Source organism: Fundulus heteroclitus, chromosome 7 (genome assembly GCF_011125445.2).
Source record: "Fundulus heteroclitus isolate FHET01 chromosome 7, MU-UCD_Fhet_4.1, whole genome shotgun sequence".
Classification (NCBI taxonomy): domain Eukaryota; kingdom Metazoa; phylum Chordata; class Actinopteri; order Cyprinodontiformes; family Fundulidae; genus Fundulus; species Fundulus heteroclitus.
In genome coordinates this window covers 4,131,586-4,149,588 of record NC_046367.1, presented here as the reverse complement: position 1 = coordinate 4,149,588, position 18,003 = coordinate 4,131,586, and the positions used below count along the sequence as shown (strand labels likewise).

General features: G+C 40.7%; 1 protein-coding gene across 1 annotated transcript; it reads right to left on the bottom strand.

Annotated features, from left to right (window-relative positions):
• Positions 1-16,545: 16,545 nt before the first annotated feature.
• On the bottom strand, positions 16,546-17,791 carry LOC105919657 (trace amine-associated receptor 13c-like). Its single transcript, XM_012855022.2, has 2 exons — positions 17,619-17,791; positions 16,546-17,506 (listed from the first exon to the last, which is right to left on the bottom strand). The coding sequence occupies exons 1-2, from the start codon at positions 17,789-17,791 to the stop codon at positions 16,696-16,698; spliced, it is 984 nt and encodes a 327-aa protein (XP_012710476.2). The 3' UTR covers positions 16,546-16,695.
• Between the last annotated feature and the right edge of the window lie 212 nt (positions 17,792-18,003).

Sequence of the window (18,003 nt, the reverse complement as noted above, 5' to 3'; positions counted from 1 at the left end):
TTATTTTTCTTTTCTTTCCATTGGGCATTATTTTTCTTTTATATTTTTCAAAGTTGATTGTAAAATTGATAAATGCTTTGAGCGCAATAGTGCCCAGATTTCTAACAAAGACTGTTGTCGTATGTAAAAGGATTTTCTCATGTTCAATTTTGAGATCCATATATTCATCTTTTTAATACTCATAGATCATGTTCTAGTTAGGTCATCTTCTGGAGGTAGAGAACTTCCTCTCAAAAGGATTTTTCAGAGCACTTGTTAAAGGTACTTTTAATGTATATTCTTCTGTGAGTTGATGTAACATTGCAATATAATGTTATTTTTCTAAGAAAAGAATGAGTTGGTTTGATCACAAACCATAACACTTCATTTTGTAATGGGTTTTTACCAAAGATTCATTCAAAGTTTTTATATTGAACATAAGCGTAGGCATTAATCTCATTCAACGTTATCGTCACTGTCAAACAAATGCACAGTGTCTGATCAAATGCACTTTGATCAGACACTGTGCATTCTAAGATGTAAAAGAGAACATTCATGATTTTCTGGCTGTATTTTTAATGTAGCTATCTTAAACCTGGTCCACCAACCTTAATGTTTTTGTTTATGGGAATTTTACAAAGTACTTTTACAGAATTCCCATCAGAAGGAGAATAGTTCCTGTTTAAAATTGTGATTAAAAGTTAGACTGGATCAATGTTAAATCACTCAAACCTAGACTGCAATGCAACAATGTTGTTGATTAAGATTTGTTTTCTTTTCTGTGTAAGTTTAAAGACATCAGAAAAAACAAATTCAACAACTAATAAACTGAGAACAGTCGTACCTTGCTGCGAGGAGCTTTTATTAATAAATTCTAATATTAACTTTTGAATTTGCAGCAATGATAATCGATTATCAGTTTTTGCTTTTCTCCTTATTAAAGCATAAAGCAGTAGTTGGCTGGGTTTATTAATGGCGCTGATATAAATAGCTTTCCTTCACTGGCTTGTAAATAGTCACATTAGAAAGCTCTATCTTTTTGTCAGCCTATCTCATTAACCTATCTCATTAACATCCATGAAGAACATTTGCAGTCACAGGCCCTGTTTACAGAGTACTTAAACGGTGTAATTCCCATGCCGCACCACTAGTAGTGATCTTTGAAACTCTGCGTCAAATTGCCCAGAAGAAGAAAACAGCGGCTGGCGGAGGACTGTTTCGGCTGCGAACTGTTGTAAATAAACCCGTTTACACTACACTTTTTTAACTGAGCCGAGACCAGTCCGAGCTCAGTAACCGAGATAACTCTTGTGTGTAAACGGTCAGCAGACTGAACTGGACCACGCTAAAGTCCCTTAAATGAAAGTTGCGCCATCTCAGCGAGTGCCGCCATTTTGGGTCTAAACTTGCCACAGGCAGGGGCTTTAACACTGTTATGTTATGCGCGTTTTGCACCTTCTAATACCCTTCAGGCAGGTGTTCTGAATAAAACACAACTAAGTGTTAATGATCACCTACTAGGCATCCAGAAAAGCTGATATTACATTTTAATAAGACTTGAGAGAGACATTTTTAAGTGAACTGTATACTTCTCTTTACCTGTCTTGAAGTCCAGAATTGATACCATAGGACAAAAATCAGACACACATAATGCTACAGCACAATGAAATAAAGCAAGAAGTCCAGAATTGGCTTTAAAATTTTATGTAATAGTTTTGGTGTGTCTTATACAAGTATTTAATGTATACAAGTATTTAATTATACAAGATTTTAAGGTAGCTATTACAAAGCACTAAGGCATGCTCTACACACATGTGAAGTTTAATCAATAGTTTTGGTGTGTGATATACATGTATTTACTGTATACAAGTATTTAATTATACAAAACTTTACGGTAGTCGGTAGCTATTACAAAGCAGTAAGGCATGCTCTATATTTTATTTCAAGAAAAGATTTTTTTTTTTTCCCAGTTTTCATGTTTTGTCAGCAAGCATTCGCATGCCCATGCTCTTGCTGCCCATGACGCCATTGTTACGCTCCGTTTGCTCTTCATTGTGCTTCTTGCACATAAAGTGAAGTATCCCGTTATTGAATTTTTTTTCTTTCTTCTTAGGTAATTTGGATGTTGAAAAGTCTGAGTGCACCAACTGTCCCCGTCTTAAGGAGCGCATCAAAGGCCTTCAGGAGCGTCCCTTTATCAGTGCTGTTGCTGCAGCTGTGGGCACAACACCCTGGCATGGTGGCTTATTTTCAAAATAAAGAAATACTCGAAATAATCAGGAGTAAAAATAAAAGAAATCGGTCGCTCGCAGTGTTGTAAACGCGCTGAGCTTAGCTGAGCCTAGACTCAAAATGGCCGCAGAAGATCACGTAATCCGAAAAAAATGGAACGCCCATGATGCAACTTTCATTTAAGCGACTTTAGACCGCGCTAAACATAACTGGACCGCGTTAACTGCTGAACAGTTCCTCAGTAGGTCTCAGACTGTTTTTCTTTTTATCCCGGTTATCTGATAACGAAGAGCACATGAGCAGACCGCGTCATCCCCTTACAGTCAGCTGACTGTCCACGGTTTGTCTGGCGTGTCTGGCTGCATGTCCCGATTCACACTCCATTCAGACAAATTTCAGACACTCATAATAATACTAGCTTCCTTACCGTGCCACACGATTTCCAGTGATGATTCTGCTTAGCAGTGTGATGAACCTCAGTGTCTGTTGTTGTTTCCTTTATCTGTAAATCCTTATTAGACATTCGTTTGTCTTATCCACATCCCAAAAGCCGACTCTGTCTAACCATAAGATCCTGAATGTTACGGGCGCCGCCATTTTGATTTGCTCGGTCCCGCCTTCAATCCCAGCCTTCAATCCCAGCAGTACCGCAGATCGTCACTAGGAGGCTGTAACATTGAGCACCTTTAAGGACAATATTACACAACACAAAGGGGGTCTTTTTTGGGTCTTGCTATATTCGTGACAGCTGTTAAGCCTTAAAGACAAATAAAAGAGAGAGGAGGAAAAAAATGACACGTCAGCCAACTGACGTCAAACAAACAAACAAACAATCGTATGGCCCTAACGGCCGATTATTATTAAACTCAGATCCACCCGATAAAAATTAATCACGCAGAGTCCAAATCCTAAAATGTTTCTCAAAAATAGTTCCTGCAAAAAAGAAATCCCAAAAATAATGCGTCCAAAAAATAACTCTCGTAATTCCACGTAATCGATCAGTGTCCCGCACAAAAAAAAGGGAAAAGTTCTAAATCAAAAAACGTTGGGGCCCATTATAAAAAAACTGCTGCAGCACTCAAATTAACAAAGCATAGATCTCCTCCTCCTGGCTTTGCGGGGCATGCCGCTCATCCGTCGTCACCAGCCGCAGATCCACCAGGAAACGTCCGATCATTCCGGTCAACCAAATTTTAACTTCATTTCAGAGAATGCCGGAGATGAGATGATCTGGCCGTACTTTTGTTTCAGGCTAATTTGACTGTCATCTGGAGGCATTACCTATGCCACACCCCGTCAACACTCAATCAACACTTAAATAACTTCTCTGACCCCCAGGTTCCAAAAACCAGATGTTTTTTATAGTGGACCATTATAAGATTTTTATACATAAACAAGACATCCTTGTTTTAATTATTGATGATCACATTAAAGGTAATCATTTATCCTTCATAAAAAAAACTGTTATCGTCAGATAATTGTGACAACGTTACAGTCCCCCCCCCCTGTCACCGTAATATGGCTTTAAGTTGACCACATTAACTGATTCTATTTTTTGGACCTGGTCTATCCACTGTATCTGGTAATTTACGGGTCCTATCTGCTTCTTTACCACTGCCAGCCCTGACCATTTGGGCGCAAGCTTAGCAGAAAATCTGTCTGTAGCTTTTGAAAGTGGTCGAGTTCGGACCCAGACCAAGTCTCCCTGCAAGAGCTGTACACTTCTCCTGCGGCTATTATAATCCTTGGCTTGTCTGGCCTGTTTCATCCCTACTCTCCGGCTAACTTGTTCTGACATTTTTTTGTGCCTTTCAACTAGTTTATAGGGAGACTGCTGGGGATTAGGTGGATGGCTAATGATTCTTTCTAAGGGGCCTTTAAGATAGCGTCCAAGCAGAAGCTCAGCCGGAGATCTCCCTGTCGTCTCGTGCTGAGCAGCATTGATGGCAAACCGGAACTCCTGAATCCACTGGTCCCAGTTGAAATGATGCTCACCCACAAATGAGGCCATCATAGTTTTGATGGTTCGATTAGATCTTTCAGTCAGGTTGGCTTGAGGGTGATAACTGGTGGTAAATTTTTGAGTTACTCCCCAAGTTTCACAGAGAGAAGGCATCTCATTGCTGGTGAACTGGGGACCCCGATCTGAAACCATCTCTCGTGGAACCCCATATCGAGTAAAGATTTCATTTTTCAGGATGCAAGTGATTTTCAACATTTTGCTATCTTTTAAAGGAAACATCTCCACCCACTTGGTGAAATAATCAACGATGACCAGAAGATATTTGTTACCTTTTTTGCTACGTGTTAATGCACCCATTAGATCAACTCCAATCTTCTCCCACACTTCCTTGACTGCAGTAGGCTGCATAAATCCAGCTGGTTTTTGGTTTTCAGGTTTATAGGGTTGGCAGGTAGTACAAGTCTTTACATAGGACCACACATCCTTCCTGATTGTGGGCCACCAGGCTACCTCCAAAACCCTCAGCAAAGTTTTCAACCTTCCCAGATGTCCACTCAGAGGGTGATCAAGGAAGTAGCATAGAAATTGGGAAATTAAGGATTTAGGCACAATTAGTTGGAACTTCTCGCCATCGTCCTTATTGATTGTCTTCCTGTACCAGACCTCCTGAACTTTATAGAACCCCATTTTATTAGGTCTGTTAGCAGTAGCAGCCTGGACTATATCAAGGAGCTCAGGGTCATTCTCCTGGGCTATTCTGATGTCAGCCAATGACAAAGGTAAGTCTGTACCCAATTTACAAGCAGCCATAGCCACAACTGCAGCGTTAGCTTCAGATACTGCTCGAGATAGGGCATCAGGAACAGAGTTATGAAGTCCTTTTCTGTACTTTACTTTGAACTGAAATTCCTGTAGAAGGAGTACCCAACAAGTCAGTCGAGAGGTTCTTTTGGGACAGTTAAATGCCCACGTCAATGCAGCATGGTCTGTATATACAATGAATTCGGTACCTTCTACAAAATGTCGCCATTTCTCCACAGCCCATATAACGGCCAAGCATTCCTTTTCTGAGGCAGAATAATTGCACTCAGCACCTCTTAGGACTCTGGAAGCGTAGGCAATGACACGTTCCCCCTCCAACGTCATCTGGACCAGGACAGCTCCTAATCCAACCCCACTGGCATCAGTGTGTATCTCAAATGGTACCTGGAAATCCGGCTGCATTAATATGGGAGCCTTTGTCAAAGCATTTTTTAGTTGTTCAAATGCATATTGGCTTTCAGGTTTCCATTCCCATTTTCTGTCTTTTTTGAGGAGTAGATATAATGGAGTGGCTATGTCAGCAAAGTGAGAAATGAATTTGTGGTACCAGCCTGCCATCCCCAGAAATCGTTGCAGACTTTTCTTGTCAGTTGGGATCGGGTAATCTGAGACAGCTTGGCTCTTTTCAGGATCCACCTGAACTCCTTTCCCTGAAACTACATGAGCCAGGAACTTGAGTTCTTGTTCTAAGAAGTTGCATTTTTTTAGGTTTAAAGTCAGGTTGGCCTGATGTAGCTTGGCAAAAACCTCCTCCAGGTCTTTCAGGTGTTGTTCTGGAGAGGGTGAAAAGATGATCACATCATCAATATACACAAAACAACTTTTCCCTCTCAGCTCCCCCAACACTTTTTTCATCAGTCTTTGAAAAGAGGCACCAGAATTTTTAAGTCCAAATGGCATGCATCTAAACTGATAGAGTCCAAAAGGAGTTATAACGGCAGTTTTGGCTTTACTCTCTGTAGCCACTGCCATTTACCAGTACCCCGACTTTAAATCCAGGGTGCTGAAAATAGAGGCTCGGTAATCAACACAAAACCTAAAGCTCTTATCAGGTTTTGGAACGAGAACTAATGGGGAGGCCCAAGATGACTGAGAGGGCTCTATGATGCCATCTTTTAACATGCTCTCAATGTGTTCTTTTATTATTTGCTGCTTGAAAGGTGAAACTCTATAGGCTCGGCAGCGCACTGGCATTTCGTCGGTGGTATAAATCGTATGTTCTTCAACAGAAGTCCTGCCTAGTTTGTCAGTACATACGGATGGCCATGCTTGTAGAAGCCTTTTTACCTCTGGTGAATAATTCCCTCCTGTGGGTTTTAACTCCAAGAAAGGTTTCAATATCTCATTATTAGGCAGGGCCACAATCAAATTTAAATGGGATGAACAAGGAAGTGCCATTGTGGTGAGTGCGGGCGATGAAACAAAAGGGTAAAATGAATAACCCCGAGGTCCTTTGACTCCATAGGTGTAGTCCCCTAGATTAATGATGGTAGAGGTTTTTGTCAGGAAATCAAGACCCAATATGATGGGAAATGTTAGGTTAGTATCTTCCACCACAAATGTCTCCAATGACCACATCATTCCATGCCAACAGTATAAAATGGTGTTTTTTCCTAAAGCACTATAAGTCTTCCCATTGGCTAGGGCAAACTTTTGGCTTTCAGCTTGTTTTAGTATTTCACCCTCATGTGCAACTTCCTGCCAGAAACTGTGGTGCATTAATGTAAAGGTGCAGGCAGTATCTAACACAGCATTACATCTTCTGTCTCGTACCTCTATGGGGACATACAACAGGGGAGATGACATCTTCGGACCTCGTTCCATAACAGACACCACGTCAGCTGGTCTTCTAGCCATCCCTTTTTGCTGAGATTTGGCTGGAATCTTCCCTTTGGACTTATGTTGGTCAACTTTCCCCAATAGACCTTAGCTCCAGCACAGTCTTTTTCCACCTGTGAGCCTACTGTCACTAGTTGATCCATAGTTGTGACAGTTCCTCGAAGGCACCCAGCTAGTTTAGGATTGCAATTATTCAAAATCCTCCTTACTAATTCAGCTTCTGAAATATCAGGCTTCCAACGTAAACACAATGCTCGTGAATCAAAGGCAAAGTCTCTCAAGCACTGTTCTGGTAGTTGGACCATGTCCCTAAATTTTTCTTCCACTTCTGAATGATAGTCTGGGGGCAGAAATGCTGTATAAAATGCTTCCTTGAATTCAGTCCAGTTATGTATGTTGTTCCTGGCCACACACCACCAGCTGTGAGCAGGTCCCTTTAAGACACCGGTCAGAGTGCCAATTAATTCCAGTTTAATACATCTGCCACCTCTCTTGCCCCCCCAAATGTTGGAAAGTCCATATGGATAGGAGGCTTGGCATACACCACTGGTCCCCTTCCCATAGTAAGTGGGTTGAATGGCATGGCTGAGGCAGTTGGTGGGGAAGCTGGAACTCCAATAGGCCTACTCAAAGGTAGAATTGGGGGTGAAGGGTAATTCCTTTCCCCAGACTGTGTGTTTGGTTGAATACACCTCGATGGATAGGTAGCTGCTAGGGCAGCACTAGCAGTGCATGGGCCCTGACCAGTGGAGGTAAATACAGTAGTAACTGTCGTAATGGGAGGCGACAAGGTCGGAGTCCCTTGTACCGCAGAAAGATCAAAAGTGGGGCGTGCAGGGATGAGCGGTCGGGTAGGTATAGAACGATTGGCGCGCTTCAACTTCTCTATTTCCACCTTCCATTTCTCATCACGGCGCTGTAGGCACTGAACTAACTTCCCCTCAAAATCTTGCAGTGTTGTAATCATGCGTTGCTCTAAGGCCTCAATATTCCTATCTATATAGGATCTTATATTTTATTCCCTATTTATGGCACTATTTATAGAATCACTAAGGTTTTCCTCTAAAGCATTAACTTTTCCAGTTATTGCTATTAAATCATTTTTAAGTGCATTAATGTCTGAAAAGGTGAAATAAGGGGTAGGGTCTTGCACCTGTTCTTCCTCTTCCTCTTCATTTTCAGAGGCATACAAAGAACTGAGCAAAGAAGTTATTTCACCCACTGGATTTCTCCTGGTAACCCAGGCATCACTATTCCTATCCCCAACTGGTTCTTCACCCTCTACAGGAGGGTTGGAAACCTCATCCACATCATCCTCATGCAATGAACCCTGTAATTCAGTTTCAAGCTGTGAACATTTTGCATTCTCATCCATATCAAAATACGTTTATCACAAAACTCACTAATCTTAAATTCTCCAAAACAATACTTTCTTAACTTTGACACAAAATCAAATTAACCCAGGCCCCATACTGGCCACCATCTACAACATTGAGCTCCTTTAAGGACAATATTACACAATACAAAGGGGGTCTTTTTTGGGTCTTGCTACATTTGTGACAGCTGTTAAGCCTTAACGAGGACAAATGAAAGAGAGAGGAGAAAAAAAATGACACGTCAGCCAACTGACGCCTACGCCGCCCCGGGCATAATTAAAAACAAACAAACAAATAAACAAACAAACAAACAATCGTATGGCCCTAACGGCCGATTATTATTAAACTCAGATCCACCCGATAAAAATTAATCACGCAGAGTCCAAATCCTAAAATGTCTCTCAAAAATAGTTCCTGCAAAAAAGAAATCCCAAAAATAATGCGTCCAAAAAATAACTCTCGTAATTCCACGTAATCGATCAGTGTCCCGCACAAACAAAAAGGAAAAGTTCAAAATCAAAAACCGTTGGGGCCCATTATAAAAAAACTGCTGCAGCACTCAAATTAACAAAGCATAGATCTCATCGGCGTCTCTCCTCCTCCTGGCTTTGCGGGGCATGCCGCTCATCCATCGTCACCAGCCGCAGATCCACCAGGAAACGTTCGATCATTCCGGTCAACCAAATTTTAACTTCATTTCAGAGAATGCCGGAGATGAGATGATCTGGCCATACTTTTTGTTTTAGGCTAATTTGACTGTCATCTGGAGGAGCGCCGTTCAACACCTGGCCTGACGCGCACTGCCAACATTACCTATGCCACACCCCGTCAACACTCAATCAACACTTAAATAACTTCTCTCCCCCCCAGGTTCCGAAAACCAGATGTTTTTTATAGTGGACAATTATAAGATTTTTACACATAAACAAGACATCCTTGTTTTAATTATTGATGATCACATTAAAGGTAATCATTTATCCTTCATAAAAAAAACTGTTATCGTCAGATAATTGTGACAACGTTACAAGGCGAGGAGCAACCAAGGAACTTGGATAGTGTGGTGTGTAAACGGTCGTCTCGTTTACACTTAACTGATCCAAGCTCAGATTGGTCTCGGCTCGGCTCGGTTAAAAAAGTGTAGTGTAATCTCCCTCTGTCTCCCCTGTTCTCCATGACACTTGTGCATCTTACGCGGCAGAAGTGCAGCAAAAACGTGTGTAAAGAGAGCTAACCATAAACCGCTTGACTTGTGACCAATGATTTGTCTGTATTTCTGGGTCTTGAAGTGAAAATACTTCAGACACAAGTGTCTGTGTGTGTGCTTACAGATTGATCTACACATTTTCAAATCTCAGTACAAATTTGCAGATCTGAATACAGATTTGTGGATTTTTTTACACATTTGCAAATCTCAGTACACATTTGCAGATCTGAATACAGATTTTTGGATTTTTTACACATTTGCAAATCTCAGTACACATTTGCAGATCTAAATACAGATTTGTGGATTTTTTTTACACATTTGCAAAACGGATTACACACAAGTAGTTTTATACATTTGCAGATTGTTGTACAGACACACAAATCTTCTCATACATTTACAGATTTATTTACACATTTTCAAATCCCACTGCACACATACACATCAAGATACAGACACACAAGTCTCCACACACATTTGCAAATGTTGAAGCTACTATTTTGGCCCCATATATATTGTTCACTTATAATATATCAATGCACAAAGTTATGTCTCCTAAAAAACCCGCAGCAAACGGGGATTGCTCGCGTTTTCAACATTCAAACTGTCTTTTGCTAAATTAGTCTGTTATAGCTGATTGTGTGTTCAGCTAACAGCTAATTTTTTTTAATCTTTATCCCTCGTCCTATACGCCAGTTGTGTGTGCCCAGCTTCACACCTCATATACCGTTTTCCCTGTTTCTACGTCAGGTCACGGTTTCTTATAAAGAAATTCTTGAACTCACAACACTTATTTCTTGTTGTGTTATCCACACAACTTATGTTTTTACTCTGTTCTTAGTTCTGTTATATTATATCAGAACTTTATTACGTCTGTAATCGGAGCTTCACAGAGTTACTCTGTTAGATCTCCGCATCCATTCAGTGTGTATTGCCTGATCTCTTTTTCAACCTTTATGTAAAATTAGAGGTTCCCCAGGTCCTCGGGCCTCTGTAACCCCCAGTCGGTCGAGGCAGATGACCGTTCATACTGAGCCCGGTTCTGCTGGAGGTTTTTCCTTCCCACTAATGGGTGGTTTTTCTTTCCACTGTCGCTTCATGCTTGCTCAGTATGAGGGATTGCTGCAAAGCCATGGACAATGCAGACAACTCTCCCTGTAGCTCTACGCTTCTCCAGGAGCGAATGCTGCTTGTCGGGACTTTGAAGCAATCAACTTGTTCCCTTATATAGCAAATTTTTGACCAATCTGTATAATCTGACTGATTTTGACTTTGTAAAGTGCCTCGAGATGACATGTTTCATGAATTGGCGCTATATAAATAAAATTGAATTGAATTGAATTAACCCAGCAAAAATACGGTTCCCTGTCGAGAACTTGCAGTGAGCTTTCATGCTCAAGAATCCCTTTAGAGTTCTTGAACTCACAGGACTAACTCTATTCTTAGTTCTGTCATTTTATGTCAGAATTATTTGCCTGGTCTCGTTCTCAATCTTTTTTTAAAATTTTCAATACATCTCTGAACCACACTCAGTCAATACTGCTTCAAGGCACTCCAAAGAATTAATTTAGCAGACTTGGTTCTACTAAGACTTGGGACACATAATTCAGACTATGCTTCTAAACTGAAAATGCAGATTCGATAAAACAGGTTATTTTTTTTGTTTTGGCCAGCCAGTGTCCCTTGTTCTTTCGTTCCAATCTGAAGTCCAATTCCGCATGTCAGCCCGAATCCCGAACCGAGCCCCCAAATGTTGAAGCCGTCTTGCTTCCCCGGGTTCGTTAATTTGTTGTGCAGGACTTAAAATAATAACTCAGCCAGGATGCAGAATTTCATTTCACCTTTGCAAAGGGGAGAGCAGATACACCTGCTGACTGCGGGCAACGACTCTCTCTCTCCTCCCCATGTAGGCTTGTTTTATTAATTTTAGAAAAAGTCACACATGGAATGACGCACACACCTTATCACTATCATACTCCCTAATAACTATCTTCTCTTGTTGTTTTCTCCTGCTGCGTGTGAACGGGAGTTGTTGTTCTTTCCCGCTGCCTAGGAACTGGCCTTGAAACTCTCTCCTGATACTTTTGCTCGTAAACAGCGGATTTTACCTTAATATAGTCACATTCTCTTCTTCTGATCAACAGACACGGCCTTAAAGCATAAAAATTGCATATTAAAAGCATGTTAAACCTTCATAAATGTGTATTAAACATGGATCAAAGTTAATACATTCCACAACTGTTTAAAGTTAAATAATGTTTAATAAATAACTCTCTGTTGAGTATTGTCTGGTGATGATTAGCTCTTAAGCTGATATTAGGACAATTGTTGAAAGGGATGAATTTGAGCACTAGCGATCTTTTAACAGCAAACTGCACACACATAGAATAAAGGAGTGACACCTTCTTCAAGTTCAAGACTTTAATAACAGAAATGAACATCCAGAGAACATTACTATATAATGCTGTTTATCTGAATTAACACTATATTTCATTAACAAATCCTCTCTACTTGGCTAGTGAAACTTAACTAAACTACTAAGCAAAATTAAGATAAAAAGAATCTAAGCTAAGGGACTATTTACATGCAAAAACAAACAAAGACAAAACAAAAGTGGTTGATCATAATGAGAATTATTCAGTGAATCCTGTTCAGTGCAGATCCGATTCAAAAGCATGGAATGGAGTTAAATTAGCTTAACTAATTTAGAAAAATATTTGGCATGTGTTTCAATCCATTCACATTGCGAATCCTGAGTTAAACAAAACATTATTTGATGAAATAATATTTCTTTTAGTTAAAGAACCAAAGTTCATCTTAAAGAAGGTGAATTTGGGTTAGATTAGATTAACTAATTCAGAACAACATTTGACATGTGTTTCAACCCATTCACAATGCAAATCCCAAGTTAACCACAACATTATTTTGAGTAAATAACATTCTAAAGACTCAGTAAAATTATTACTTTAGGAGCGCTTGAATTTATTAATGCAATGATACCTCCGGGAGCTAGGGGGCACTGTGGCATTCGGTCACTAGAATTGGTAAATCCTAAAGTTATCAAAATGCCTTTAAATCGACATTAATATTCAATATTAATGCGGGAATAAGGCTCATAGATCTATCGAACGACGGTGGAGCGAAACAAACAAGCGTTATGCTTTAAAACAAGCTTCTTTGAATGTCCGGAAATCGAAAGTTACCAAAAGCTAATAGCATTTTGGCTAGCGGACTTTCGGCGCTAACAAATAAAAGTTTTGGTTTTTATTTTAGTCATAATGAGTGGGCCGGTTAACGTAAACATTAATGTCCCATCAATGTATGAAACCCTTGTGAAGATAACATTTGTTATAACCATAAAAACATACTCGACAATGACATGGTACCGAATGCTAGCAACGAGCTATCTTTGTTAGCTCTTTCATTGTTTAAAACCCATGCAACGCCTTACACAACATTTTCCAATGACCCTGTAAACTTTCCCTTTTGGTCTCTCTGTCCAACCTGTCGGTGCCTCGTCTGAGTTCAGTCCACTTTGGTTATCCAGGGAAGGCAGTGAAAGGGGAATCGTTGTTGAGCTGACACGTGGTCAGGATCGGCCTGGTCGGAGGACTGGGCTCTGCGGTCCCTGATCTCTCAGCTTGTCTGGTGAGGGAACGTGAACGCATCTCGAGTCCGCTTTCCTGCAAAGGCTGTGGAGAAATAAACAAAGCTGTTTTTTTGGCAGGGAGGGATTCTCCCTCCGGCTTGACGCTGAAGTTAAGACAGCAGACTTAACTTTGATTTGCCCGGTTATCCCTGGGCGAAGAGGGATCTCTCCCAGGTGGCCAGAATCTGATCAAAATTGCTCTGGCCTTTTGTCTGTGGGGTGTGGTTTACAGCAGCACCCTGATGAGAGAGGGGCCGCCCCAGCCTTAAACTCTTCTTTGTGGCTGTGGGGAGGACCAAAAGACTCGGTGGTTGTCCTGTTGGAGCAAGCTTTTGGACTGATCGCACCCTGCAGAGAGGGCTGTCTCTCTGAAAGTGTGAAATTATTTTGCTCACAAACCCCTTTAGAGTTGTCCTCCGGTCAAATGTTCAGAATTCAATCTGACTTTGTTTTTTCATCATTGGTTTAATATGGCACAACAGTGTACATGTAGTGAATTTTAAGGGTTGACCCCTATTGTTCCTTGTCACAACTTTTCCAGCTCATTTAATTTTGTAAGAGCATTTTATACCTTTTCATTGGTTTCCAATAATAATTTTTACCTCACTAGTTAAAAACCACCAGTAGGTGCTTTCGAAATTAGCAGTTCTCTATATTGTCTATTTCTTAAAAAATTGGAATAGTGTAGATATGTGTTTTTGAGAAATTTGAATTTTTTTTCATGACAATTGATTTTTATTTTTGTGCCTGGTATCAATAGAAAAAAAATATTTTCAGAGTTCAAGGTGCTTTATACCTTTTATTAATAAAAGTTTTCAAATGTATTTACTCTGGTTAATCTGACCAGAGCGTGTCTACAATGGTGCAAGATTGTAAAGACACGGTGTCAGTAATCAATTTGACTAAAGATAGACGCTGTTGTGATTTAGTTTTGTTTTTTTGCTTTGTTCTAGGCTAATAATTTTCCACTCCCCTCAGCCAACAGTCACCTGCCGCCACCACCCAATCAGCTCTGTTCACACCTCAGTCTCCAGTCAGATCAGCTCCAGCTGCTGCCAGTAATTAAAGTCAACTCTGGTCACCTGTTCACCTGCCTTCATGTACCTTCAGGAGGGCTGAGCCCAATTTGTTGCAGCGGCAGCTAGTAGTAGCGCTGTTATAGGCAGCCAGTAGTAGCACTACCACTGTGGAAGTGCCACTACTAGCTGCTGCTGCTGCAAAGGGTTAGTTCAGTTTGTGTGTGCTCTACCTGCCTCTCAAGTCTGGTTCCACTGCATCTCAAGTCTCGTTTCGTTGCTAACTCCTGGTCTGTCAGGATTTTCAATTAAAAAAAAAAGTTTTTTTAATGTAACACTGTGTTCAGGTTCACATATGCAGTCGTTACAGTATGATCTGGCAACCACTAGAGGTCCATCTGATCCTAGTCCTCAAGCCACAGAACCAGTCCACATTATCGGGGATGTTTCTGTGCCTGTCCTCTTTGGGATGAACGTCCCTGGTCCTGTTCCTGTCTCTAAGGGTCCGGCTGACGCCTTGGCTCCTGTCTCAGTGGGTGCATCTGGTGCTCCGGCTCCTGTCTTTGTCGGTGCAGCTGGTGCTCCGGCTCCTGTCTTGGCACCAGAACTCTTCGAGGAGGAGGTCCAAGTGGATCAACCTCTAGCTCTTGCCCTTGAAATGGTCAACAAGGGCACTCAGGTTGGCCTGCCAGTTGTTACTGAGGTCCGCAGTGAGCCCACCTCTGGGCCTCGTCAAGACACCAAGCTCCAGGTCTATTGCACTTCATTGTTCTTCAGGGTTGCTCATCTGAGTCATCAACGCCCGCCAACGGTCCTGCTCCGTCACCGACCTCCCAGGGTCCTGCTCCGATGCCACATCAAGACCCAAGTTACATCTAGGAGGGCCTCCAGGGACTGTGTCACGTCTGGGTTTGCCTGCAGGACGTCCACCAGAGCTCTTAGTTTGCCCTTTTTGGGGTTATTTTTTTGTTTTTCTTGTTTGGATTTCGGGCTGATCAGTAGTAGTTACTAGATATAGTAACTCAAGATGTGTGCTAACTCTTGATCGCTTCTTTGTTGGTACAAAATATATTACTTCAGTTTTGTTTTTATTCAACTGTGGAAAATGTTGCCACATCCATGCATTGATTTCTTCTAAGCATTTACTCACTGCTTGTATGGGTTCATCGTCACCTGGTGACATGGTGACGTGGAGCTGTGTGTCATCTGCATAGTTATTGTAACATATGTTGTTTTTATTATCTGAGCTAAAGGCAGCATCTACATATTGAATAGGAGGGAACTCAAGATTAACCCTTGGGGAACCTAACTTGTGATTTTTGTGATCTCTTATGGTTGAGATGGGCCTGTAGTTCTGAAGTAGTAGTTTGTCGTAAGTTGTTCTTTGTCCACACTGGTTTGATAACTGCTGTTTTTAGGGTCTAGGGCAGGGGTTCCCAAACATTTTTCGCCAGGCACCCAACCAGGTTGACGCACCCCTATCTTTTTCATGGTTTTGACATATTTAGCCCACATGCATATCTCATTTGGGAGGCAAAGAAGTGGATTTCAATAGCGAACTCAGAGACGCGGCGGCCGCGCTGCCTAAGAGCCAACAGATGGTGGGACTGCTGCACCGGATTGGACTCGGCCGAAAAGACCATCTTAAATTACTGCACAAACTCATTAAAGGTGCTGCCGAAGTGTCGGCAGTCGGAGAAGCGGGACTCAGCCCATCTTAAAGCTCTCCCCGATAAAAGGCGCATAACAAATGAGATCATTGTGTCAACTAGGGTGAACGTCAGCGGAGACCGGTTGAAAACTAGAGAACACTGAAATAAAAAACCACCACAGTCCCCACTGTCCCCAGAGAACTTTTCCGGGCTGAAAGAAGAAGTCTCTCTTCTCCTCTCTTTTTTTCCTCTGATCCCTGTCTTCCCACTTGTTCAGCCATGGGAGGAATTGTTGATTTTTACCTGCTCTACAAAATACGATCATTTTAAATAAAAATGATTAGTCCGATTTTTTTTATATAAAATTAATGTGTAAATTATTATAGATCCAAAATTTAAAAAACGTTTTGCTCATTTGTTGTATTCATCCAGTTTACAAATTATTTTAAATGATATAATATGACTCTAACAATAATAAACTAAAAGCTTTTTGGTCTAGCAATAGAAGAACATTATTTGGGTCTGTGGTTCTCTGAAAACACGTTCTGTAATTAGCCAGTTTCAATAATTGAATTCAAAGCAGATTTCAAATGCACCAAAGTTTGCATTTGAGTGATTAAGTATCATTGAATAGACTATAAAATTAAAGACAATGTCAGAAGTGTGTTTACTAAAAGATTAATACTTTGTGTTGTACTATGTATTTTCAATTGGATGATTTTAACTTTTCTATAATAATTTTGCTCTAATAAAAAATGTAAATCTTCCATCTGCAATTTTATTTTCTCTACAATAAATGGGAACAGTGACGGCTTTTAAAAGGTTCAGAGGGCTTTATAAGGTCTAATGAAAGAGGGTCTAATTAAAACAATACAATTCCATCAGAGACATGTGTTGACTATTAAAAGATTTATTTAAATCCAGAAGTGGCTCTTTATAAACTATGAAGAAAACTGAAAGTTCTCTTTACACTATGATGGTGTTGCACGAGTCTGGCTTTAGGATCCGCAGTGTGAGAATTAGTTTAACAGATTTCCTAAACCAGGGGTAAAATAGTGCATAGATCAGTGGGTTCAAGGTGGAATTAAAATAAAAAAGAATGAAGGTCCCAGATGAAGCACTAACTGCAGCATCTTCTGTTATTAGTGTAACACAGAAATATGGGCAGGTGCATATAAGAAACACAACCACAACGACACTCAGTGTTATGGCTGCCTTAATTTCAGATTGCTTAGCTGTGACTTTCACTGAACCCTGAAGAGAGGCAGCTGCAACACGAGATTGCATGGCTCGAGCCTGAGACACAACAACTACAAACACTCTCACATACAGAAGGATAATCAGAGTGACAGGGCAAATAAAGGATGACAAAAGGTCAAAAACGCCCCCAATATAATCTAGAAAACCTAGACACTCTCCTGAGCAGGAATTATACCTGCCTGGGTGTTGTAGGTTGTCCCTCAGTAGAACACAATGATAGAGAATTGAGCACATCCAAAACACAGAAACACACATCTTTGCTCGTTCTTCAGTGACTTTGCTGGGGTAATGCAGGGGATAACAAATGGCAATGTAACGATCAACAGAAATAAGCACCATGGTTCCTATTGAGGTAGTAGTGATAACATAGTCCAAATTAACATACAGTACACAAATGATGTCACCAAGATACCAGCAGCCATCTATCAGAACTATTTGAAATAAAATTAGGAATCCCACCATGCAATCTGAGACAGCCAGAGAGAGCAGGAGGATGTTGGTGGGGCTATGGAGCTTCCTGAAGAAATGATAAAACAACATGTTATTAATGGTTTTAAGGTTTACCACACAAGCTCTTACAAAACAATTGTACAAGCTGCTCCTTTTAAAAAAATGCAGAAGCTGTTTACTTGAAGTGGCAAATGGAGATGATGACTAGCAGATTAAGCAATACTGTAAGCAGAGAGATGGAAGAAAATGTTAAGTAAATGACCAAGGATACAGATGGAGGCAAAATAGTCTTTCTGCAGGATGCATTAAGCAGTTGTGGGAAACAAAGTTCAGTTTCTTCAACGGTTTTCATAACTAAAGAAGATGAACAGCAGCTGTTCAATTTGCTGTATGCCTCAGTCTATTTGCCATACAACTGTCCTATATATTGTACTTTTCCCTGTGTTTGTGTGGAGGTGGGGCATAAGAGGTTGGCATATACCTCTTTTAAACTTTAGGTTTAAAACCTAAAGTTTTGAGACTTGTATGTGTAGTAGGTTGAAAAAAACACTATAATAAGTTTTT